This window comes from Heliangelus exortis, chromosome 4 (assembly GCF_036169615.1).
Source record: "Heliangelus exortis chromosome 4, bHelExo1.hap1, whole genome shotgun sequence".
NCBI lineage: Eukaryota > Metazoa > Chordata > Aves > Apodiformes > Trochilidae > Heliangelus > Heliangelus exortis.
This window is the reverse complement of record NC_092425.1, coordinates 15,238,805-15,266,705: the sequence shown is the minus strand read 5'-3', so window position 1 is coordinate 15,266,705 and position 27,901 is coordinate 15,238,805. Positions and strand designations below refer to the sequence as shown.

General features: G+C 35.4%; 1 protein-coding gene across 2 annotated transcripts in view; it reads right to left on the bottom strand.

Annotated features, from left to right (window-relative positions):
• TLL1 (tolloid like 1) overlaps window positions 1-27,901 on the bottom strand; it is a 126,617-nt gene that overhangs the window by 43,717 nt on the left and 54,999 nt on the right. Inside the window, exons 3-8 of one of the 2 annotated variants that reach the window (XM_071743118.1) lie at window positions 24,447-24,527; window positions 22,176-22,328; window positions 19,717-19,834; window positions 10,464-10,642; window positions 8,875-8,980; window positions 5,925-6,049 (exon numbers count right to left, since the gene is read on the bottom strand). In XM_071743118.1, the coding sequence (XP_071599219.1) occupies window positions 5,925-6,049; window positions 8,875-8,980; window positions 10,464-10,642; window positions 19,717-19,834; window positions 22,176-22,328; window positions 24,447-24,527 (762 nt within the window). Of the gene's footprint in view, window positions 1-5,924; window positions 6,050-8,861; window positions 8,981-10,463; window positions 10,643-19,716; window positions 19,835-22,175; window positions 22,329-24,446; window positions 24,528-27,901 lie in introns of those variants that run through there. The other variant, XM_071743119.1, reaches the window with a different exon arrangement.

Genomic DNA, 27,901 nt, shown 5'->3' with positions numbered 1-27,901 from the left:
TCCTTAGAGTTAACCTTTAAGAATTAAAAGGAAAACCAAAGCTGGCATGACATGATGGACACCACACTGGAGTTTTGTCAGTGGTTCAATTTAATTTTGTACTTTGCCCATGTGAGAAACAGATCTGACCTAAACTTGTTTGTGTATATTAGTATTCTTGCAACAGTGATTTGCAGGGATATGAGTAATACAGTGAACCACTTTATCATCAAAATCTCAATGAATTATAAATGATCTGGAAAATTTTTAAATAAAAAGGGACAAAGGAAGAGATTGTTTATGGCAAAGACAGACAACACAGCAGTAAAGGCTGTCTTGTTAAAATGCATCTAAGATGTAATCTGACAAGTACACTGTAGTATCAGGCATGAACTATATTCAAGGCATTAAATATGCTCTCTGACATTGAGATGGTTATTGTGATGAGAAGAAAAAAGACTTGTTGGTGCAACCCCACAAAAATTTAATGACCGAAGTAACTGCCACCGTGTCTGTCAACAACGAAACAAAATAAAAACAAAGCAGATTTTCTCTGCTCATTTAAAAAAAAATGCGGCTTTATCTTCAAACTATTGCAGACAGCCACAGCAAATCTCAGAAAATGACACATACAAAGAAGGTATTCAGTGCTAACCAAATTTTTCTGTACAAAGCCTTCTCAGGGAAAAGGCAAGCTATACCTATAATTAACCATAGTTTATTTTTAATATAGCGATGAGTGCAAACTGAAATAAATTGCAGAGTATTGTCCTGGGTTTCCCCAGTGCTAGTCAACTGTATGGCAGCTTACAATAGATACATAAAGAAAAGACCACGAGTAAAATTGTAGTCTTGTACAGGAGCAGAAGAAAGCAGAGCCCAAAGAGGAGGCACCCTGTGCAGCAGGTGACGTTTATCATATCTCTTCTGGTTACATTGCACTTTTTTCAATTAATGGTAACTTTGACTCAACTGATTATGAAGTCATGGAATGCAAACACACACAGGAAGTATATAAGCAAAGAAAATGCTTACAGTATGGGGGACATATATCTGTTCAAATTCAGTGCTGCAATTAGTAAGCGAGAGGCAGGCCATGGCATTACTACCTCTCCTCTTTTGAAATCTCTAAATTACCGCGTTATAAAAGTAAACACATCAGTGAGGTAAGCATGATAGCTTTACTTATTTAAAAACATCTCAGAATTTTTCTCTTATACAGACTTATACACTTATACAAACTGCAGGATTATTTTTTCCAGAATATTAATAGTCCAGACTCCATATAGTTGTATATGGCCTTAAAACTATGAATTTTAAGTTGTAGAAGGTGCCATGAAACATTTCCTTTTCTAGGAATTATAGAATAAAGGTAGTTAATGCAACAATTTAACTCATATCCATATGAAATGCTTGGGAACTTTCTACCAGGTCCAAATTTTCATAAAGCTATCTGAATTTCAGTGATGAACAGGAAAAATTGTAATTGGATAACTTAAACTAAGAATTAACACAATTAGAATCTATAAAATACATTTGGGCTTTATGTTTCTCACCATAATTAGCATTTAATTTTGGATTCCTGGTTACTTAAGGGAACTGGAATAGCTTATAGCAATCAATAGTTGAACTAATTATCTATGCTGTGTTCCAGCTGGCTTCTAGAGCTGCTGTAGACAGGGTGATGCTTGGGTATTTCTTGTTTAAAAGCACATTCCTTTGCAATGTGTCAATGGTAACTGAACCAGTTAAAATTCTATCACTAGAGAATGTTAAGGTTTTCTCTGTAATTGGACTATGGCAAACATACCATTCATGACTAGGTTTATAAAATGGTATAGTATGAACATTTAACTTTGCAACAGTCCATTAGTAATGGAGTGCTAAGGGCCACTTATTTAAATTTTCTAAGACCTAATCTTAGTATATTTCATGTCAGAAGAAACTAACTACAACTTCAGTCTTTTGCACCTCTGCTTTATAAAGCATTTGTATATTTTTATTCCATTGTAAATCATTAACATTGCAGGTGTTTCCTCTGATACTTTTTTTTCCCCTTCCCAAATGTCTTGCCTTATATCCATTTTACTAGGCTAGACCACTTGCAAGAAATGCAACTTCAGCTCTCCCCACACAGAACACTCCAACAAAAAAAAAAAAATCTCTTTTCTGTTTTACAGCTTGAGCAGCTTAGATTCCTGATAAGCCTTTCTGTTGTAAGGAAAGGGAAACTTTTTTTGCCTCTGCTTGTAAAGATTAGCAATGGGTGTAGGCAGCAGATAGATCATAACACTTATAGAAAGAAATTTCTACCAGTGAACTCTGTGGCAGTGTCTAATTACACCCCTTGTGTTTAACATTGCTCTGGGCTGGTCTATGCACAGTCAAGGTTTTGTTAAGTATTAAAGTGAAATCTGCTAATGAAGAAGCCCAGATCCTCCAAGACACCTAGGGTGCCAACTCTCATTCCTTTGTCCATAGCACTGGCAAATACATAGTGTCATATATGGCTAATATAAACTTACCCTTTTCCAAAGAGAATTATGAGCTTTAATACTTTTTACTTAGACTCAAGTCCACACATCTCTACATATATGGTATATAGAGCTACCACAGAGTCCTAAAAGTATCTGGTACTGATAATGTACTCGTAAAAGCAAAAAACTTCAAACAGTTTCTTACAACTCAGAGTCTTGCTTTTGACTTGATTCAAAAATAACTACCTTTGTAGTTACAGGAAAAAAGTCATAATCTAAGTCTTAATCCTTCTCATGTAGTGAATAAAGGCTGACTTCAGCAGCATCCCTTTTCTACACATACTGTCAATTTGTAAATTTGCCAAACTGCTTCCATCCACCTTCTCTTCCTCTGAAAATGTTCTGACAGTCTGTCTCCCTTCCCACCCATTACTCAGTCCTATGCTACTTATTTGTCTCTTTCTAACAGTATCCTTTCACCATAATTTTCCTTTCTTATTCTTTTTCCTATAAAACTATATATATTTGTTTTAAATCAACTGCATTTCTATACAGAACTTAAAAGGCACACCTGTGTTGAAATTTTACTAGCTGCACCAGAAGAAGACAAACACTATTACTCTGATAGACAGTCTGAAAACCAATGTAATACATCGAGACTTGAAGTTCAAGATCTGCTCTCCAATGTCAAGACGGTCAGATGAAGTTCAAAGATTGGTAGAGGAAGTACCCTTAGCTTAGTTGCTCACTTTCTCCTTATTATTCCATCATGTAACAATATAAATCTGTATTAAAATTTTAAAAATCCTTGTCAGCAATTATGTTTTCCTTTGAGAAAAATCCTAAGAAAAAGTTAAAACAGAACAAAATTTCTTTTCTAAGTTGTTGCCTCCTGGTGTTTACTCAGATGATGAAAGACAAGTTATCAAATCTTATGGCTTGGCTTCACCAAGCTCAAAACTGTTTCTTGGTCACCAGGCCCTTTCCTGAATAATGACCCTGATTATCCTGACTAGCTAGAAGAACCTGGGAGGCTCAGTTGCCTCACTGCTGTGTAGATCAATCATATTCTCCAGCAGCTCTGAGCACAACTCCATGTTCATGGGCCCCAGAAATGAGGCAGGCTTCTTGGACCAGAAACTGCTTGCAAGAATAACTAGAACTCCAAGATATTGTCTGTGGACAGTATCACAAAATCCTTTATCAAAGAAATGTGTATATTTGGGAAATACCTATTTATTTAAGTTACAGTTTTTATATTTTCATTGTATTACATTTAAGACAACACAAGCAATCAGGAAATAATGCTGATGTTATTAGTTTGAAATATTCACTTCTGTTCTTTCATAAGCACTGCTGTTCTTTTATAATCAGACATCATAATTAACATCTTCATCTGAAAGAGTAAATACAGCAAACCTCCAAAAACAACAGTGTCAGGGATTTTATTACCATATACTAGGATTACCACATAATCCTTTTCATAAAACTGAAACTTTAATGTCTCAGTATTTGCTGAAAACTTTATTAGATCACAAGTACTGTGAAACTTTCAGAGTGTTGTTTTGTGTTGTTATTCAGTTACATAGCTTCCATTAAAAATATTAGGTGAAAAAAAAGCATGTTAAATAGTATGCTAATTAAAATCTTTAGCAAAACCTTCCATTTTGGTTTTTTTTTCTCTCTTAAACCTCGATTTCTTTTATGAACTGGCTTATGTACAGTACACTAGAAAACCAAAGTCTTCTGTTCCAAAGTTTGCCAAAGCAAAACACCAGAAAAGGAGCATAATCCTGCAATCACCATTAGTTTTCATAATCCCTTCAAAGTGGGTTTACTGGTGCTGCGAAAAATAACTTGCTTTTAGAATGTACAGTACTGTTAAACAACCATGTTCACAATTAACTTTCAACAAGATTTTCAAGTTATTGCACATTTACATTAATTACATTAATAGGATATTTTCTATGAACAACGTTTTTGTTTTGAACAGTAGCTCGAAAGGTATTTTGTATCTTTTTCAGATGCCTGAAAGTACATGTTACACAGCCTAGGTTCTATCTTTTCTTCTTTCTTTCTTTTTTTTTCCTTAAATCAATGTGATCCTAAGATACTTAGCTACTTTCATCGTAGTTCTTATGCTATAGACTATTTTACTCCAAAAGCTACCTTTCATCGAAATATATACATATTCTCTGTGCTTATGAAATTTTTGCTTACTGTATACTCTTACTAGAAATACTGTCAATAAGAATGTAATTATTCAAGTAGCTGCTGTACCAAAAGGAATGAACAAAAAAAATACTAAAAGTAATTACTGAAGAAAGTAGGTTAAAGTGGTTTCTCTTCTAGTAGGCCCAGAAACGTTTATTTCTATATAGAAGATTATGACTCAGTGTACTTACAGCACACCAGAAAATTCCGTTTCAGCTGTACAGTGTACATCAAGCGCACATCAGACGCCCCACATCTTCAGTAGATCCCACAGCTGCTGATATAACTGAAGCAGCTTCATCACTTCAGTCCTGATCCCTGCTTTTAGCCCTTCTGGATTGCTCAGGTGGTAAAAATTAGCCGTGTACATGACTTAAAACATTTACTGAGACTCCACTAATTCCCAAGAGGAGCTAGAGGGCTGTAAAATCTCTGAAGCACAGAGATGACATGGGCCTGCCTCTGACAACAATCTTGCTAACAAATTCTTACTGAGAGATGTCACTTCTGAACTGTTTTGGTTTACACCAAAGGTTAAAACTCAGCTATAACTAGATAAAGGAAAGTAAAATCATTTGAAAGGTTTGAGATTTCCACCACTTTGCCAGCAATTACAGAAGAACTAGCATGAGAAAGCAACCATGGGGTTGACTCTGGGTTACTCCAGACTCGCTACTCATTCTGAGACAGAAACTCTATCCCACCACTATTTAAACACTATTAAAAAATTAATATGAGTTACAATTATAGGATGCTAGAATTAGCTAGAATACTAAATCTAACTGTTACAACTACAATAAGTTTGTAATGAGTCTGTAGAAGAGTTTACAACTTAATTCTGGCTTGTTTTTTTGCCAAATGCTTAAAAATGCAATGCCTTCAGAGTTCACTGCAATCATTTAATTTTCTCCTTCTGCACCCTACTTGAATTCAAATAAAAATGGACTCCAGTTAATAGGCAAACCAGAAGTGACATTAAATATCATCTTTTTTTTTCTAGTCAGTGAACAGCTAAGGAAAAAAAATACTTAAATGTCATGAAACTAAGTGTTGTTTCATACAGTTTATCCGTCCTTAAGTGCTTTGCATTCCAGAGACCTTACCTATAAGATTTTTTTAATGATTCTGTTCTTGAACTGCTTGGGTCAGCTGCCAACATGGAAACAGACTACTGAGCAGCTGACTGAAAAATCATTCCTCCTGAACAACAAGTCAAACAGTTGCTAGTATGTGACTTTGTTTGTGGTGCAATACCTGGACATCTATACAGCTTTCTTGCCTGTGCAATATCTCCTTTACTTAGACGAGTACGCTGGCCAATGGCAGGTCGTATACCATTATCATCACGGGAAGGGAGAATGGTATCCAGAAACATGCCCCTAAAAAAAATAAAAATAAAAATAGACCCCAAAAAACCCCCTATCAGGTTTCTGTCATAAATATCTCTGAGTTTTATGAATAATATTCTTTTGTAAATCCAGAATTTACATTTTTCATAATTCAGAGGGTAAAATGCAGAACTTTAAATACAGAAAACACGTCATAAAAATTCCTCAAGCTGGCAAACTTTATGCAAAGGTATAAGAAAAGAATCTTCTTGCAGTACATCAATTAACACAGCAACTTTTATATTTATGTTAGACAATAGGAGGTAAATCTCTTACAACTCTCTAGACTACACAGGGAAAAGGCACTGCCATTAAGATCTTGCTATTTTGAAAGAAAAAAGTATATAAAAATACATAAACTAGACCCTAGCACAACATTATTAACCGCAAAGTTCATGTTTCTAATGAAGTTTTTAAGGGAATTCTTAAAGATTGGCTTAAACATGTAAAAGCAGTAATCATTCTTCCAGCCGGTTTTATATCTAACTCTACTCTAGCTGCTTGAAACATGAATGCTTATTTGCCTGCCTCCGTTCTCTTTACAATAAAATATATACTTACTGTACAAGATCTTAACATATACCTTAAATGACTAGATGTGACAGAAAAGCACGCTTGTTCCATATGTGAAGTTTTATTCAAAATTTTTCCAATTTTTAAATATGATCCAGTATTTTGGTGGTCTCAAATTTTAAAACAGTAAAGTATAAATCTAGGTTCTATGACTGTGTAACAGAATATAAAAATCCCTCAAATCCCATAAAATGAAAGAGATAAGTATGTTTCCATATTCTCCTGTTCTTTAATTTTTTTTATACTCCTATGTACAGATAGGGCTTTTATTACAAAGTAAAAATGATATTTTCAGCCATAAGGTCAGTACAAAAATGAATGAGCAGTAAGGATCTCTGTAGTTAGAAATACTGTTCATAAATACAGATTGTTTTTTAAATTATAATGAGTGAAGCATTTTGAGTACTACAGCTACATACTGCTCTTTTTACTCAGATTTCTTGTGGGATCACTAGAAATTCTGCAAAAAAAGTATAATCTCAGAATGTTACCCTAATCTAAATAGTCACGTTAAGTACTTACGGCATTATTCAGTTCTAGATATAAGGCACATTATTATTTAAACAAAGTTTTTGTACCTCTAAATTGTATTTTTATTTTCCACTGAGTTTAGTTCAACCTAATGCTATTCATATTTAGAAAAATGTGAAAACAAGCCTCTTCTACATGCCTTAGCATAACATAGGGAAAAAATGGATTTAACGCAGCACAAACAACACCGCTGCACGTGACTAGAACTTCATGATGTTTTCTGATTTATACTACTGGTCTGGGTGAGTAAAGTCTAACAACAAACAGCTGGTGATAAGCCACACTGAGCATGATTCATGCTTTCAAGACAAACCAGTGCAAATCAGTAGATGACCTTGAGGATTTGCTGGTTATTTTTAAACAGTATGAAGTAACAACATCTTGTATCTTAAGGCTGGACATGCCTGCTCATGCCACTATCAGGTTTTGCCAGGTTGCAAATGGCGAGATCAAGGCACAGACCAAATTATCTTGATGTTGTCATTGCCCTAGGACCCAATGGGGTTCCAGCTTGCAAAATTTCTTTATTTATAGAAGCTTTTATAATATCTTCCCTAAGGTAATGTATCTGTAGCTGGATGAAGGACTGTGAATAGTATCTACCTCAGGTGGCTCATTTCTGTTCTCTTCCAGGGGTGAATTATGTGTATGCATCCTTTGGTAGGAAAGGTAGATTGTTTTATTTTTAATAATACCGTTTATATTGAGGACACCATGACTAAGAAATTTGCAAAGGCTGGTGAAGTTTCTGGTGGCCTTTAGTTTATTTCAGACTCTCATATCGTCCAGTATTTTTGCCTTCAAATGTACAAATTGGACAAAGGGAAAAAACCCAAAACCTATGCACATAACATTTCAAACTAGCATTTTTGTTGGGTTTTTTGTTTGTTTGTTTGTTTGTTTAGTCTTCTTTTAACATGCATTACTCTGGTATTTTCAGAAAGTAATTAGCTGAACTGAGACTTGGTATGAAATAGAACAGGAGGCTGGGTGTAAGACTCCTTCACTTATTCTCCAGCACAGTGCTGGAGCCATGGGAATAGCTCATCATACAGCTCCTCACATCCCTGCAGAGTTTCAGAGACCCACACAAGTTACTATGGAGTTGAGAATGGATCAGCCTGCAACAGGCCAGAGTGAAATCAGCAGAACTCTTTGTTATGTGGCTTTGATGACAATAACAATCTGTACAAACAATAGAGAAGAAATTGTGGCTTCTTTTATAAATGGTTGGCTGCAGCACTTAGCAAAGGCCAAGGCTTGTGTGCTACATGTCCTAATACCATAATGTGTTCTACTTGCATAATACATAGCTACTCAGACATTATGCATCAAATCAAAGAGACTTCTCTTCAAGAGAACAGATCATATTACACATAAAATTCCTAACCATTTCACTCATTTGGTTTTTCTAAATTCAAATTTTTGTGAAGAAAAGAAAGTATTATAGGAAATTCTGTTTCCATATTAAAATCTGAAGAACCGAAGCAAGACCAAAAGGCTGCTTTGAAACTGAACAGAAATGAAATATGTTTAAAATATAATTACATTATTCTGAGTTAAAATAAACAAGCTGTGCTTTGACTGCTGTAAAAATACTATATTACTAGGAGTATTTTAAGTGATTTTGGGCCACTTAAAAAAGAAAAGTTCTTAGCACTCACAGAGAGAAATAGAATTAAAAGTCAAAAGGTATAACCTGAGACTCCAACCTTGAGAAGGTGTTCCTGGCATAGTGCATAATGCTGTCAAAATCGTATGGTTCCCCAAGGGAGTTCACCTCTCCAGGCTCCATCTTCAGGAAGTTGTATTCCTGACCTACAAATAATTGATAATTAGTTTCTTCCGTATCTTTTTTGTGCAGATGAAAACTAAACAGAAAAACAAAAAAAATCCTAACCTAATCACTTACTGAAATTCATAAATCTTAGCCATTTGGCAGTATCTGTGATTTTATTAATCAAGAGGGAAAACATCTTCCAAAACACATATCAAATTCCTTCTTTTGGGATTTAGACTGTTCTCATTCACATAACCCACACCAAGGCCCCACACATTATGTCGCGCTTCATGTAGAATCCACAACATTTGATGGTTCTTAATTCCAGAAAGGAACCATTTTGACAGGAAAGACCCCAGAAGAAAACTTCTCATCGGAAAGTCCTTAGATATAAGACTAAGGATACTTTACTTCAGCAAACCATACTCTTGCAGCCCCCATGTAATACAAACATGGCACAGTCACAGCACTTTTCAAGAGCCAGCTGTTGCAACTTAAAGAAAACTCATGAAGAACAAAACAGCTCCTAATTCCAGATTAGAAGTTCTTTGACTTAATCGGTGTATTAAAGAGATGCAAAGCACCTTTAATCCAATTCATGTTATTATTGGTGTCTTGCAAAAGAAACCTGCAGCAGCATTAACGTTATTGAAACATCATTGCCAGTCATCTTCTAAGCCCTAGATGAGATGGCAAAAATTTATTGCATCTCAAATCTATTTTGTTTTAAAACTTTTTCTATGGACAAATACTCCATGCTATAATTGGACAATTTCTGATTTCATTCCTTCTTCAGCAGAGAATTTCCTTAAGTCAAAGACCAGACTTTCACAAAGAGCATGCACATTTACAAACATTGCAAATAAACATACTTAGTTCTTGTCCCACCTTGTGCACACAACATAATTATAGGCATAACAGCTAGACTGACAAAGAGATGACAGTCACAGTTTCAAGTTCCCAGGCTCCCCAGGTGCTTTGTCTGGACAATGCCAACACTGGCTAAAACTGGAAGCTCTGCAAGGAACCGGTAATTTGGAAATCATGGGAACAGCACACATCTTTGTCACAGATTCAAAGTCCTCAGCTTACCTTCCAGTGTAAATCTGTTGGGCACCTAAAAAGCTATTGACATGTGTCTACTTATTGTTCAGTAACGTCTACAAAAGAAAAGCCCTTTCTGGAGCACAGAAACATGACTTTTAAAGGGATTAAGAGCAATCACTTTCTTCAAAGATTTTGAGCATTGATTACTTTTCTTTTGAAAAGATTTGATTTCTTTTCCCCTAGAAAATACTATTTAATGACTTGCTACTTGACCAGATATTTAGAAAAGATTGTATTTTAGTTGCACTATTTCTTGAGATCAGTGTAGCTAAGAGGAATAAATAATTGCTTCTGTTATTCAGTTAATTTCTGCTATTTAGCATTCAGTTTTGAGAGGAGCAAATGAAGGAAACATAAAAAATAAACAGACTTTTTCTTTTTCCCCCTCCACAAATACTCATCAGAATATCTCACCAGGCTGGATGTTTTCTCTAATGATGGTGACATGGTCATCACGGTCTGGTCGTGTATGTTCATGCCAAAAACCTATCACATGACCCAACTCATGGACAACTATACCGAATTTATCACAGTTCTTGCCAATAGATATAGCCTGAGGACCATTTCCCCTTCGACCCACATAAGAACAGCATCTGTAATCAAAACACAAACACAGATGAAAGTCTTCATGTATACCCAAATCATACAGGAAATTCAGGTAAAATATGAAAAATACTGTGTTAAAGAAATCAGCAGAACAATGTACAATGCAATTCCTGCAGTCTCAAAAACTCTAGCTCTAGTTTAAGAACAACTTATTCAGAATACCTAATAAAAGACAAATGATATGGTTTGTCTGTGTGATCACAGGGTTATCACTTGTGGTCTTGAATGACACAGGAACATTTTTTTACCCTATGAATGAATAAAGTTGATTGGAAGTACAAATTTACCCTTGCACATCTCTTGCCTATGCACACTCAAGAGGCATGCAGAGGGAAGCAGAAAGAATAAAGGCAAGTTTTGTCCTATGCCTTACTTCTGCTGTGTAACTTGACCTCACTCACCAGACTTTTGGTCACTCAGTTCTGATAAGTTTGCTTTATTTTGATCTGAAAAGTCACCCTGCTTCATTTGTTCCATCTATAAAGGGTACAGAAATGATGCAAGTGAAATATTAGTCCTTTAAAAGACTCACTTAGCATGCAGTTGAAAATACAGAAGGAAAATATTGTGAATGAGATGCAGAATCCTGTGACACCACTGTGCAACCTCTACTCATTTTTTGTTTCTCTGGTTCTGGGGGACATACAATATTATTTGCAATTTGCAAACAGTCTATTAGGAGTTAAAACACTCTGGATATGTGTAAACTGTTTTGGTTTTGGGTTGGGTTTTTTCTCCCACTCCCATTTTCTAGCAAGAGGAACCTTAGTCCCGTCATAAATTCACAAGAAAAAAAGACGAACAACACACACAAAAAAAACCCTACTTTACAACTAATCTCCTGTTTCATTCCCATTACACTGCACTTCCATGATTCCAATGCTAACTTACAGAACAATGCCTTTTCCAGCATTCATACTGTCAACATTTATCTGAGATGTCTGCTTGTTTGGTTATTAAAAAAATCGGCTGAGTATGCTAGCAAAAGGAGAGAAAGGAGAGTAAGGCAAATCCGGCAAAAATGGAAGACAATTTTATGTTTCATAAGTTGATTCTTTGTCGCCTCTGAAGATCTTCAGTATTTCAGGCCAGAATTATATTCCCTAATAAAAGCCTCACTTCCGTTCTCTGCTGTCAGGCGTAATGGAATTGTACTCAGGAGATGACCTCCACTTCTACCCTCTCCCTCCTCGGCCTTTTTTTAAAGAACATGTGTTCTGATGCAACTTTCACATAGGAGAATGTATTTGGTCCTTGAGGCAGTCAGTTCTAGTTTGGAGAATGATTCTATCCTTCATATTCCTCTGTGGGGAAAAAAGGAAGACCAGCTACAGTACATTTACTGGTTTCTCCTTTTCAGGTTTTGTGATGGCCAAGAACTAGTATAGTAGGCCAGTCAGTCAGTCTTGGTTAAGTAATTTTCTAAGTGTCTAATAGGACTAGAAATTTAAAATATGAATATGATAAGTACAGCCATGGCATTTTAGCTCCCTATCCCTTTTCTATCGCAAGCCTATAACTGCTTTGAACCAAAGGTTAAAATCAAGGACGGATATGCCAAAAAAATTATAGTAATATCTTAAAATTATAAAGGCTATGTAAGTTACTTTATAGAGGAAAGTATTACTATAGCAGCCTAGGATGGCTGCATCCAGAAATCTGAGTATCTTGAAAATACTGTTGGGAAAAATTATTGTTCATGTTGCAATCATTCCTTGCTCCTAGCTCAGCTGCTTCTCAAGTGCTGCTACCCTTAAAGTTAACTCTTTTCTTCCCACTTTAGATAATTCCATGGATAGGTGTGAATCATTTTTTTAGGTCGAAGCGCTGAACTAAGCTCAGTGCTGTGCTGCAGTTCTATACTACCCTATGTAATTACTTTCTTAAAGTGACTTCTTTTGATAGTTCTCTTCAAGGCAGGTAAATAAAAACAATAGCAATTTAGATTCCCTGGTATAATTCTGGGAGATTGTTAATGTTGCTGGTTTACATGCTACTGTTCCACACCACAGCAGAACAGCTGTGTGTTCTTTGTTCTGTGTCTCTGTGTACTTCCCTCACTTTATATAAACTGTATTAACACAAAACTACTATTTACAGTATTTATCATATAGAAATATTATTATAAACACTGATATAAATAATAATAATGGAAAAACTACCTTTAGACATTCCCTGAAAATACAGCACAGGTGATAGAAAGGAGCAACAGATAGCAGAAATAAGATTACAAAAAAAAAAAAAAAAAAAAATTAGAGTAGTTAACACCACTTTACTTCATGATTCCACAGTGGATTTCACCTTTGCACCTGACAGGCTGTCGTGGTTTTGCTTAGCATATTTTTTAGATTGTGTGTTTGCAGAATAAATATTATAATAATATTATAATTATTATTATGGCTACAGGTAAATATTTAATATTTCATATTTTTTTATGGATCACTGACAAAGATGTTAAAAAGGACAGGTCCCAGGACAGGCCCCCGTGATACCACACTTCTAGTCACAGTCTGAGTCCCAGCCACTCGCCACAACCCTCAAAGCCCAGCCAATCAACCATCTGTAATCTATTTCATTTCCCATTAATCTATAATCTTGCAAAATACACCTTGGAGACTCAACACATTTAAATATGTTCATTTAAATCCTGGAGTTTAATCTGTAATTCAAAAACCCTTTTGATTCGAATAAAAGATGGGACGGCAGCGCAAGAGATTACTGAGAACCATGCATAATTATGAAAAAGGACAAGTCCTGTAGGTTAAACAGTTTAAACACTTCTGCTGAGTCTTCATGTTTACCACTGTGTGGAAACTCTATAGAGAAAAACTGCAGTGCAGAACTAAAGAACATTTCTGTCTTAAAGCAAATCAATAGATTATTAAAACCATAGATTAGTGGAATACTGAATAAAATGTCAATAGTTTTAAGATGCTTATGTTGCTGACTTAATGTACATGCTTCAACTAGAAAAGACATATTTGGTGGCTTAAAAATTCCATAAATTCTCAATTTAATTTCTGCACCATGATGCTTTGGAGACAGAGAAAAATTGAGAAGTGAAAAATAGTAAGCAATTATTTCAAATAGTACACTACAATGTTACTGGCTCTGCTTTAATTGACACTATTCACAACGAGGACAAAAGAATAAAACAAGAATTTAATTGCAGACTGTCTCTTACTGTCCTTTACTTAATTTGTACCAAAAGAGGATTTAACCTCTTAAGGCTGTGCACTGCAACCTGGAAAAGGTCAGGCAACAGCTGTGCAATAATAGCAGAACAACAAAATGGTTGGTACAACACACTGTTTTTTTAATTAACAGACAACTAGCACACAAATTTTAAATAAGAAAACATGATAAATACCTAATTAACCAATTTACTGAATAAAATGAACAGTACCAAAAATTGATTGTTGGTCAAAAAAAGAGGTGCTTAAGATCATCTCTGATTTTTTTCAGTGGCATTACATGAATCAGGTAGATTTCAGGTGTTTTCAAAAATCATGAGCATTACCAGATATGCAAAGTGACTTCATTACGTTAACTGACACATTTAAAACATATTTTCTTTTGGGAAGAAAATAATTAACTGCAATCTTCTACATAATATTCCTCTAGGTTGTCTAGCATGGAACAACTGAAACCCACCACACTGAGAATTATGTTTTAATGTTGGCCTGCTCTTAAAAACAAGCAGACAGCTAAGTATGGCGATTCCCTTGCACTGGTTACTTGACAGATTTCAAGTACTTCATAGAAAGTATATATTCTTCACATACCAAAGAAAATTAGAATTAACACCAAGTCTTAAAATAACAGCAGCAGTGCACACTCATAGGTCACTAGGATTTGCTAGGTTGAGCATCATGTCAAGCTCACCAGGCTCATTCAATTAAACTACAAAATTCTCATCACTTCAACAATTGCACCGAGTCAAAGGGTAAAGAAAACTAAAATAAATAAATAAATATATGAAGGAAATTAATTTGCATCATCATGGTTTGGACCCCAGGTGTATCTGGCAGAAGGCCAAGACCTCTCTGTTGTATGAGCACTTGTCATGCCCCTTAAATTGAGTCAGCTGGAAGCCTTTAAAACTTCTCATCTCTTTAATCTTTATTGTACCAGACAGCAGTTGGAGACAGTAACTATTTAAGAATCTCTAATTCCATTTAATCTGTCTAGCTGATCAATGATGGTGAGTAAAGAGAAACAAGTGACAGAGAAAATTAACTGACTGGAACAATACACTCATTCTTTTAAGTAATACAGCTACTGTAAAAAATGCTCTTAAATTAATATGAAGGAAAAGGGAATCAGGTGGGGACAATGTGGTACTTTCTTTAAAAAGTTGCAGAATGCTGTAATATAAAAAAACTCATAGACCACAACATCAGCTTGCCATGGCACTGACTGTAGGAAGTTGTGGATGACAAACTACAGAACCTTGTAAACATACCAGGACTGCATATCAATACAAAGCAAAAGAAAAAAGTTCACAAAATTAATGAAAAAAAGAACACTCAAGAAGCAGAGTTTTCTTTCTTTGGTGAAAAACACCTCTTCCAATCACAAATATAACTCATTCTGTACAAATTATATACTGGCTATGAGCTGGCTTGGTGAATTTGCTTATTGTCAGGGATCAATATCTGATTCACTGTCCTCAGAGGGCCTGTTGCAATAGCAGAAGCTGCTACTGCTTATTCACCTGCTCCGTTGAGGCAATATATCCCAATATTACAAAGAACAGCCAAGTGACTCCATTCTTCAGTTAACAGCTCCCTGTCCCAGTGTATTAATATAAATCAGCTCTCATTCAGTTTATATTAATACACTGGTTTAGATGGCAGCTGGTCAGCTACACCTTGGCCACACCCATCCTGCAGGGCACTGCACAGCCAGCAGAGAAGTTCTGTCAACTGCCATGGGCAAGAAGAGTGCCAGCTGCCAGAGTTAATTACCACCTGAGGAGCATGAGTCAACCCATATGCCACAAATTTAGTACAACCCTGAATTTCTTCTCATTCCATAGAAATGATTGAGCACCTTTTATAACATATACCTTAGGCAATGAATTTACCTGTTTTACAAACTGTAAGAACTTGCCTATAATGTCTATACTAGTAAGTTCAAAAAATATTAAAACAAACAGAAGCTGTTCAGTCCACAATGCCTGCTCAAGCATATGATGGGGATCTGATTTTCACGTATCTCAGACAGCTTTGTCACATATCCATACAAGAGGATACAGCAGTGGTTGTAATAAGCCATCTAAAGTTTGTCACAAAAAGTACTTAAATCTTCTGGTGGAGAGTAAAAATTGCCACAAAGGCAGATCAAAGGCATGCTGAGATGTCAGAACAATAGAAGTAATTTTTAATTTTTTTGTTGCCCTATATAAAAAGCAGCTTGCTCTTGTACTTAATAGTATTTATTAAGAGCATGTGACTAGAGGACATTCCAGTTTGCTGACCCTTTTTTTGGCTGTGTATACAGAGTACAGTGACTGTCTGTAGGCACTTCCTATCTGATAGGAAGAAACAAAGGATAGAGAAGCAGTAATGAAGCAAGCATGCTGTGAACCTGTTCACAGATTAGAGTTTCACTTGCCCTAATCAACTAGCTGCATAAAGATTTGTTGCAATAGATATTAATGCCAATGTATGCTTCTTTGGTAGAAGTATCATAAGAACTTGTGTTTTAGTTTTACATTCTTATTTTCACATCTGCAGCTAAAGGGTACAAATTAATATCAGCAATTACAAAATTTCAAACTACTAAGGGCTTCAGCTGTACCAAGAAACAGTATTTCAATAATTAACTGTTCTCAAAATCAGACTAAATAAAAATGACATGATGATGAATAATTATAATTATTAAGACTGCAACATAATTATAATTATTAAGACTGCAACAGATTATTCTGATCGGAAGAAGGGATCCAGTTGTAATGCTTTTGACATTTTTCTCCATAAGCTGCCCATAAGCAAACTAGAGAACCCTGATATATAAAGTGACATATAAAACTAGTTGGGATTTTATATGAAGTAATGATAGAGAAGATGCTCTTTAAACTTACAGCCTAACGACTGCTAAATGCAACGAAGAAAAGCATGAAACTTTAACAGATTAGAGAAAATTTTTGAAGAAGGAAGTAGAGCATTCTCTGCTGTCCTGAGACATGCAAAACAGGGCAGACATTGAAACCTGTGACACGTTACCAGTGCTGGGAAAGAACTCTGGTTCTTACTTGGAGTCATATCCTAACTGACAATGAGTCAAACGTGGCAGCTGTCAAGAAACACAAAGGCATCTCAGGTACCAAAATGGAAGGAGAGACTACAAGATATGTGAATTAGCTCTAGCTCTGGCTCAGCAGAAATAATGACACATCTGGACAAATGCCCAAGTTTTGGGTCTTCAGTTTCAAGAAAGATGTGGACTAGTTTAAAAGAATCTCAAAGAGAATAACAGTGTGATCAAAGGCCTAGAAAACATGACTTGACAGGAAAGATTAAATGAATTAGGCATTCTCTAGAGTAAAAGAAATAGAACTGAAGGTGGATGTAACAGTCTCAACATATATAATCTCTATACGTAATAGATTACTTAAAAAAAGAAGGAAGAATGATCTATTTTCTATGGCCATGGTAAGCAGGAAAAAAAGTTCATGTACTTTAATTGCAGCAAGAAGTATCTGGTTGATCTATTACCAAAATACTGTCCCTGACTTCCTACATTCAATACATTTCCTAACAGGCTGTGAAATATTAATTTTTGACAGATTTTAGAATATATCAGCATAGCTTAGGTATAGCTGTTTCTGTTTTAAGAATACATAAGACATTTTTCTGAGATCCCTTCCAGTCTTACTTGTCTATGATAATCAAAACTTCTCTCTCATCCATTGCTGATATATCAGCTCTCAACTTCGGGAAGGTCATGCATCTCTGGTAGCCAGCTGCTATATTTCAAATATGCTTATTTCACCATTGCCCCTCTGGGATAAGCTTCTCATGAAGTGCTGCAAGAATTAATTCATTACAGTCATTCAAAATATCCTTTATATTTACAATAGCTCAATAGCACTTCACTTGCTAGTATGCTAATGCTGTCATCTGAGACATTTGTAAATATTGGCACCTGAATTTCCATATATATGGTCATATCCATTTTCTGTATCCATTTTAACAATTTAGTTTTTAATTTGAACACTGCTAAGTACAATAAAGTCTTCCTCATTGGTGAATGTTAGATGCCATGGTACTGCAAACAATCATGACACAATGTGCTAAAAAAAACAACACAGCAGGATGCTATGGGAAAAAACCAAGATTAGTTTCAATGTGACTAGCCATGTTACAAAAAGTGTTTGCAGACAGTTTGGTCTCACTTTTGTCTGGGCTCTTTCCTTGGGAAATCCTGCATCAGCACTGTATACCAGTGGTTAGTGCCTAATGGGTCCAGTTCACCCAGAGACAATATATTCTTACTTATCTGTCTCTTCCTGAAAAGGCTTATGGATCAACTGCCCCTTTTGTTTAGCCTGTTTTTTTCATCACTGGTAGACTGTTCCATACTCTTCATTATTTTAAGCTTGTTATAGTCATTGTAAATTATTTTTCATTTATGAAGTACCTATCAATAAAACATCCATAAAGGATAGTGGTGACCTTGAAGGTAGATAATGATTATATTCCAGCCTTCTGGTTTCAATTGGTTATAGTCCAACCTTCATCTTAAAGTGACTTAATCTCATGAGGCATCAACCAGCCTAAGGAACAGTGCTTTGGCTGAAGAAATTTTCTGTCATTTTAGCTTTAGGCACTTTGAAGTTGTAGAATCTACTTTTCACAAAACCAAGCTCTTGGTAGATACCCCTGTAGTTCTCTTTCTAAAGTGTCTGAAACCACTGTTTCTAACAAGTTTCTAGAGCAGACCTATGAGAGCACAAGAACATGTCAGGCATGTTCACAGGCACTCCACAGAATTAGGTCCTGATGGCAAGGATCTGTGTCTCAAAAATTTTCCATTACAAAGCTGATGGCTTTCTTAAAACAGCCTAGGAGTGGGTTTTATTACATTACCCCATGCCTTACAAAGAATATCAGGGGCAACTTAAACAGGTAACTGTACACATAATTTTATGAGTTGTAATGTTATATACATACACGGTCATTCCTACAATGCAAGGAGGTCCCAAAACTTCTTTTTGCAACCCCACCCATACAAATTCCAAAGTAGGCATGCAAAGTGTTCATTGATCAAGAAGCTGACAAAGCAGCGACCTGCTCACTGTGGAGTCTACCACCCAAGCAGAAGGTATCAGAACTAGTGTTTCACAGGTGGTGAGTGCTGTGCTCAGAAAATGGTGCATTCAGGAATTTCACTGACCACTGTATAAAATTAAGAATTCTGAGTGGAATAAAGAGCAAACACATCTGACTGAGGCATTTGTGAGCAGGAATATGTGAAGATAAAACACGATAATTAATGGAAAGCTGAAGTAAGGAGTAATAAAACTGGTTTACTTCTACACATCATTGACCTGGAAGAAGGAACTTCTAAAATGGTTACGCATTTAGGGATTAAAAAAATCTGGGCATGGACAATTTAACAATACAAGAGTTGAAATTACAATTAACAACCATTAAAGTGGAAAAGGAACTTGGGATAGATGTCCACACATAATTCAGAAGCAAATCCAACATGGAGAAAGCTAAGAATAAAAAAATTAAATACCTTTAGAATATATTAGAACACATGCTTCTAAATATTAGAAGCATGACAGAAAGCCAAGTATAAAAGTCTCCTAGTTATGAATACATAGCAAGAACACTTTATCTAGAAACAGACAAAACATGCATAATTTCAAAAAGTTACCATAGATAGTGGTTTCAGTGACCCTTAAGCCAAGCAGAACACATGTACCACTTAAACGCAGTATCTATCATTTTCTTGTGAAGTACATGATAAACTTATAACTGCAAAACTGACAAATGTGGCCGAACGTTGAAAGCACAGGTATCTGCTACCATACATATGTACCTACCCACATGGTCTGTACGTAAATACAATATAACTTTCTTCATCGCTTCGTTCAATAAAGGTTACACACGTGTACTTTTCCCAGTGCCGCATGGCCTGTTTGAACATGGCGCGTTGGGTGCCTGGAAGAATAATTGAATGAGATGAAGTAAGAGACTTTTCTAATTCCATCTTGTTCCTTAAAATCAGATCTGAATTCTATGAGTGTATGACTGGAAGGTGCCACTGGATCATCAAGTCCTCTGCTCCTGCAGTCCCGTGTACTGACAGACTCTAACTAAAGGGATACTCAGACCATCAGCTCATCAAAACATGTCTCTCTGCAAGAAGAGTAACACCACCTGACACACCCTAGCAAACAAAACCTGCAAAAAACCCACCACAGGTATGTTACACCAGAGGAATTAGGTGCCTACATTAGCATAATATTTGCAAAGAAATTTCCCAGATAAAACTATCAAGCGTATCACACTAGGGGAAAAAAAGAAAGAAGCCTTCAAATCTGGAGACCTAAGCCATAAAACAGGCATACTAGTCAAAGCACTAGATTTTAATAATGCTGTCTTGAACAGGAACCAGTCTACACTTCTTTGCATCAAAATCTTTCAGATTTCAAACACTTCTCTGAAAGGGAGAAAGTCTTCATTTGGTACAGCACTGAGCATACTTAGATATTTCTTTTTTAAAAGAAGAAACACCTTCAAAAACAATCAGAACTAAACTCTAGATCATGGAACAGCTTAGCTTGGAAGCAACCTTAGAGATTATCTACTCCAACCTCCCTGCCATGGGGAGGGACACCTCCCACTAGACAAGGTTACTCAAAGCCTTATCCAAACTGGCCTTGAACAGTTCCAGGGAGCAGGCACCCACAATGACTGGGCAACCCTGTTCCAGAGTCTCACCACCTCATACTGAAGACCTTATTCCTAAGATCCACTCTAAACCTATTCTTCTTCAGTTTAAAATAATTTTCCCTTATCCTGTTGCTGGACAGTCCTACGAAAAATTCCTCTCCAGCCTTCCTGTAGGTTTCCCCTTCAGGTGCAGCTATAAGGTTCCCTTGGAGTCTTCTGTTCTTCGAGCTGAACAATTCCAGCTCCCTCAGCCTCTCCTCATGCAGATGCAGGTGCAGCCAGGCCAGCTATCACCACTGAACAAAAAGTCAGGTTGTATACAGTACTTCAGATAATATAGCAATGTAATCTTATTGCCTGACAGAAGATTAGAGGCAGAATCTCAGAATATAGCTGTATTGTTTCTGAGCTGGAAATCCACAAAGAACAGTACAATTTGGCATGAATCTGCTAGCAGAAATGCATCGATCTTGCAGACTTTTGCAAAGATGCACATAAAAGCAAAGGAAGAACAAAAACCTTTTTTTTTTTTTTTAATTTAAAGACAACAAAACCGCAAAGTTCATAAAAACAGAAAATTCAGATCATGTCAGGATCCCAAAAATTGAATGCTATTTTATCCCATCTTGCCCTTTTCTTTTATCTTTAAGTAATGTTTGCCAAACTTTAGAATTTATCTTTCATGATGAAAAATGTAAAACACCTAACACAATATGCTTTCATTTCTTTTACTATCAGTATTTCTTAAGATGGCAATCCTAAACCAAATGTCACATTAGGCTTAGTATTATGTAAATACACAAACTAAAAGGTTCAGTTTGAAAGGAATGACTCTGGTTTCTCCATATACATATGAATTCAATGTGTAAGCATGTCCATGTTTCTTTTGCTTCCCTCTATTATTATGTACAATAAATAAGATGTAACTACATATATTTTCCAATCTATCTTTGCTATTCTTCCTCTCTTTTTGTTTTAAATTCTCTTATATTCACATTGATATTGATCTATTGAGTTTTTTCAGGGATAAAAAATGTTTTAAACTTTTTCTACAGTTTTCTGCTAAGAATACTGTATTTTTTCAAGTCAGTCTTGCTTAATGTCACATATAATGTCTGTGTGTGCACATCTGGATATCAAACTCAGGAATGACAATACACATTTGAGTCTGCTTGTTGAGTGAAACCGGTTTAGCACAAAACATCACACAAAGTCAAATTAGTTATATTCTTGTGCTAAATATCCTGCATTTTTTTAAAAAAAACAAATTTTTGACAGTTAAACTCTTTCAAATACACAGGTAATGAGAAATATTAGGCAAAGAAGAGCCTTCACTTTCTAAAACATAGTTACACATTTTGATTATGCTGCTTGCCTTGGGGAATAATTCTTTTGAAGTATGACTACTATTTCAGAACACATGCACTTCAGGCCTGATCCAAAAGCAACACTTTTATTGACTTCCCTAGTACGCTTTGCCTTCAAACCAAACCAAAAACAAATAAACAGCCCCCCTTCCTCCCCCGCCCCCCAAAAAAAGCAAAAACCAAACAAAAACTTACAAAAAAATCATATTCTTTCTTACCATCCAAAGCGCAAAGCTTACCAGTGAAATTTCCACCTATTACATATGGAATGACACCCCCTGGCCAAATTCTTTCTGTTCGCGATGTAGCAGCTCTGGGAAATCGTTTTTTCTCATATTTCCCTGAGAATTTTGCAGTAGTTCTTCCTTTAGATGTACTATTTTGCTCAAAGCCTGTAATGATAATTAAAACGCTGAATAAGATGACACATGCACAAAAAAGAGAGCAATTATTTTCCAGCTGGTCAAAGTCAGATTATTTCTTTATGCCCTTTAAAAGTAGGACATTGCTGTTATGCAACAGTCTATCATCACTTAGTTTTCCGAGAAATGCTTGAAATGAGAAGTCTAAGTCTTCAAACATACCTACAGTAACAATTTGCACATATATCTCTCAACTTGAAGGCACATTATATAATTTCATCTAAATTTTCTCAATTACATTTTTTTTTTTTAAATCATACTCTCTGTGTATTTTTTTTAAATATAATTAAGGATTTTTCCAGCGAAGACGGGAAGACTTTGGACAAACCCAAAATAATCAAAGCATGCACTCTCCCTTCTGTTTTTATTGCAAAGTCTGGAAATATTAAGTGTACGGTCACCCTGAAAGCACTGGGCAGAAAGTAGTCTTTAAACTATTCCATTGGCTTTAATTATCAGAAATTTCAAAGAAAACAAGATAAATTATTTGCAACGTTGTACACATATGGAAAAAGTCAGAATGGGTCATTTCTCCTTCTGCTCTCCATCACCCATTGCTACCACCAGTAGAAATATTTTCAGATGAAAACATGACTATAATTTTGATAGTAACCCTACAACACTTTAGGATGCCAACATACATTTTTTAAAAACGACCTTTTGGAACCCTATAGATAACTATTACTTATGGCTGGAATTTCTTTAAAAGACCAAAAAGTGTCTGCTATTTTCAGACACATTACCACCATTGCTGGCAAATGTTTCCCAAATCATCAGAAACTTACTGTGACAACAGCATGGGATGAGGATAGACAAGGACTTGCACACCATAGCAGGTGGTTTTTCTGAAGAAATAAATAGGTTTGTATGCACACCAGGGAAGCTGATTAAAATGGATTACTTAAAAGGTCAACAAATCCTACTCAGTGGTGTTGATGTCTTATTCCTCATTGAAAGATAAATCTTCCCTTTGGGAGTACCCCTCTAACACCAGTTCCAGCTAGATTTTAATGGCTATGTCATAACTGGGGAGGACTGCAGGGCCAGAGCATGGTAGGGTATCCTGGCATGTCCCCAGGGGTGGGAGAGCTGCAGCAGAAGAAAAGGAAGAAGCTACAGCACAAGGCAGAGAGAAACCTCTTGATACACAGGACAAAAAGCTTGCCTTTGTAACAACTCACACTCACACATAGTTTAAAGTGTATGAGGAATGATACAGAGCATTTCAGGGTTTAAAAAAAGCACTCAGATAAGCAAATAACAAATCACACATTAATATAGAAGTTTTACCATTCAAATTCTTTTTATCAATTTTCTTTTCAACAGGAAGTAAGAAATTTATGCCAAATTGCATGCAAAAAAATGACAAGCACTTACACAATGCACTCTGGAGATTTTGAAAGCATGAAGGTAATCTACCAGAGTACAACTGCAAAGGCAGTTTCTGTGCTCTGGTTACTCTTACAAGATATGCAGGGATGCATTTAGACACAGTCTGCTGAGATTACAATGAAGTGTCACTAATTTCCCTTTTGATACTGAGGTTTCATGACATTAAAGTGACGTCTCCTTGCATCAAATAAAGTAAGTTCAACCAGTATTAAAGGGGATTCCACTTATGTAGCCTGCTGAATTCAACATTCATATCAACAAGAGTTTAAGTAGTACAAAAATGTGTTGAGTGTAACGCCAAGTAAATTATTCAAATACAGTATGAATCACCAGAGTGCTCCAACTGAAAAAAAACCATTATAAAATTAGCAGCTATGCAGCATAGCCTACCTGTACTGACCAGACATTCTACTGATATCAGATGAACTGATAACTGTGAACACTGAAATACAAAAAACTAGGGAATTTTTAATACAAGATTTTAAACTACATATTTTATCTTCCAGATTTGGTGCTGGAAATAGACGTCTAAGAAAATGCAACAAAGAGCTAATCTCTTCATTACTATTATTGTACTATTCATTTTATAATGTCTTTATGCCAATAGTAATAAAAAAGTGGTAAAGTGCTGTTATAATTAATGTTCATGATACATTATCACATCAGGCGACCTGCTAATTTAAACAGTGAAAATACCAGAGCCAACTCTTCTTATCCTGTCTATAAGCTGATAGAGGGCACCTCGGTTTTTTGACATCCCATGCTCTCCAAGGCCACCTTTAGAAAGAAAAGAAAAAAAGGAATTTTACAAAAAGTTAAAAATATGGAATCTTACAACCAGAGCAACTATAAAACCTGGAGAATTTAGAAAAAATCCTGAAAAAAAAATTGCAATGCATCTTAAAAAAGTTTAACATCCTTCAATGACTTGCATACAAATTCTTAAAGTATTCTTGACAATGAAATAAAAAAACATTTTTAGCTGAAAAAATTTCTAATATGCATTCCAGAACATAAGCCAGCCTGTCTTTGTTATTCAGACAAGTCATGACAATTACATCATCTAATCATTATTTGGAGCTTTCTCTTCCTGGTGACCTTGACATCCTCAAAGTCATATTGATTGACAGCTAAAAGCCTTATTCTCAACAGAAATTTCCTGAATCCATGCCATAATTTTCTCATTTCAAGGGAGGTGAAAGAGGGAAGCAAACACCCAAAGTTTCAACAGGAAAAAAAAAGCAAAACAGAAAACACCCACAACAAAACAACAACCAAAATTGATACAAAGTTAATACGATCAATTTATTTTACCATGAAAGATTTGTTTGCCAGTATGCAAATATAGGTGTCCAATGCTCTCTAAAGGCTTTGAAACAACACATGCCAGAATACACTGCTGTAAGATCTTACAGGCATGGATGTCTGTCATGTCAGCTATCAATGAGCAAGAAATATTATGCTAATAAGTAATGTGCCATTACAAAGATGCAACACATCACAGAAACGTGCACATTTCTTATTCCTTTCACCTGTAATCTTCTTTGTGGCTGCAAGTGCCTTTGTAAGCAACAGCAAACCAGAAGCAAGAACTCCAATAATACTTCACTAGGCAATAAATTTTTCAGACTTGCCCAGAAAGATTTCATTTTCCAAAATTAGAGAAATTCATTAATAGGTGGTATTATAAAATTCAGTACCATTCCTAAGATGAGAGTTTTCAAACTACTTTTACAACAGCAAAATCAAAAAGATAGAAATGAAAGGACCGTTGAAACCTCCAATCATAACTTAAAAAGACCTTTCCCAACTTGTCACAAAAATTCCTCATATACATATGGAAAATGTATTTATTTATCAGCAACTTAAAACCATTACAGATGAGAAAATTCCATATAAGGCAAATGTGTTTGTGGGGCTGCTCAGTGAATAACAATGTACCTAATTATTTGGGTTACACTGTCACATAGTTCCTGGCTCCCTTGAGAAAAATTTTCCAAATTTTTAAAAACATTTTAGATAGATGAGGTAATTGTCCAACACATTCCTTTCCAACAAGTTATACGGTAACTACAAGCTACCCTACAGAAAATATAACAATTCCATTCCTTGTATTGATCATAATTAATGTTACCATTCATTTAATAAAAAGGCATATTCCAAGCAAATATTAAAAAATCCTTAAAACCATCAACTGTCAGATATAACAGAAAAAACAGATAATTAATTATTTAGTTAAAGAAGCTATCATACTTTAATTATTTTTAGAAAAGGTAGTAAACTATAATTTCTGTGTTTACACAGCCTCTGTATCCTATTTAGTGAAATACTAGAAAACAGAAAGTATCTCATATACTTAATTTGTCTTATATGGATAAACCTTGCCAAGACACAGCCTAAAATAGTCATGGTTGCTTCTTTTAAAAAATAAATAAGATTTTAAAAAATCGTTATTTGCAGCACCTTCTCATATTCAGGCAGGAGGAGGAGGACTGCTTTGTCAGTTTGAAACCATGATAACGTGTACATAACTGTTTCATCAGCTTCTCTGTTGTTTCTGTTTACAATGATTATGCATATTGTTTGGACAAAACGATAAATAGGATGACAGAGCCACTCTCTGAGAAGCACACAGATTAAGTATCTGATTCTGTAAATCCAGGAAGATAATCCTCACCAAAAGAATAGTCACAAGAATGTGAATCAGAACCTGTGAGCCATCAGGATGTTTACTTAGTACTTGAAATTAAAAATACAATTCTGCAATTCCATCTTGATAGTGCATGCCCAAGTATCTACCTGATATCACCTTTGATTTGTAGAGGTGTGCAACAAAGTGCTTAAAAATCAACCTTGTAATTAATTGCCACTGTGTCTGCAACTAAGGTAAAATATGAAATTGTTCTCTATTTTACTGCCATTTTACATTACTTTTCCAGTCAGTCGTTGGCAATTTACTCTTTTGGAAATTAAGTGGGAACATTGCACACTAACCTCTGCAGTTTGCAAGAACAGGCTAAATTCCTAGTTTATGTATAAAAATGTTGTATATTTAGAAAAATAATTACATATGTGAAGTGTAAAATCAAGTTCTTTGACTTTGTTTTTAGAAAAAAATCAAGGGTGCTGAGGATTCACTAAGAACCATTGCAAAATCACTGACATTCACAAAGTTTATTCTCCAAGTTCCAGTCCCACTGACCATTGCAACTGTGGACTCCTCTTGTGCAGTAAATGGAGACAAATTTGAGCCAAATGCACCAGTAATCCTCAACAGGATCACTCAATATCCTGAATAGGATACTGCCCCCAGTAAAAGATAATGCGCAAATCTCAAGACAGGCAAGGAAATAAAATTAAATAATACAATATTAAATAATATTGAAAAACAGCTTAGAAACATACATTCCTTCTGCGGCAACTGACAAATAATTAAATGTGCAGCTAAGGAAAAAAAGGAAAGGAACATTAGCAGGCCAAAGCCAAAACCAACCAAAAAAAAAATTAAAAAAAAAAAAATATCTCATGACTGCATCCACTTTAAGGGGAAATGACTGACCTTGCTCTCTGCATTTTGTCAGCAAAATGCCATCAAAGCCAATTAAATTATTGTCTGGGGGTAGGGAGGCAGGAAAACCACTTACTATTAACAATTTAAAATCTTGTCTTGATCTAGAAATGATCAAAGATGTTTCTGCCCTGGCACAAAGTAGTCTAACCACAACATCTAACTAAGAAGAGTAAAAACATGTCTAATATATCAATAGTAAAGTGTTAAGCTGAAAATTGCTTATTTGATCTGAAAAATTCATTCCTAACCATTCTTCACAGTGATAACTATTTCCACATATCAGGAATCATCAAGTTAATAATAGCTCAGTTCAGGAACATACAGAACCTGCTCAATAGAAAATAAATTTCAGTTATACATTATACAATTCTAACAGAATTATTCCACGCTTTTCCTAAGTAACTTTGTTATTTCGTACTATAACCTTAAAATTTACAAACTCTCAGTTATGAATTTACAAATCAGAGCCTGAAAGCATAAATATTTCTAGAGATTAAACATCTATTTAAGCATGGATCATGTTTTCTCCCTTGTACACACACATCTATATATTTACACATAAATAATACCTACCCATCTG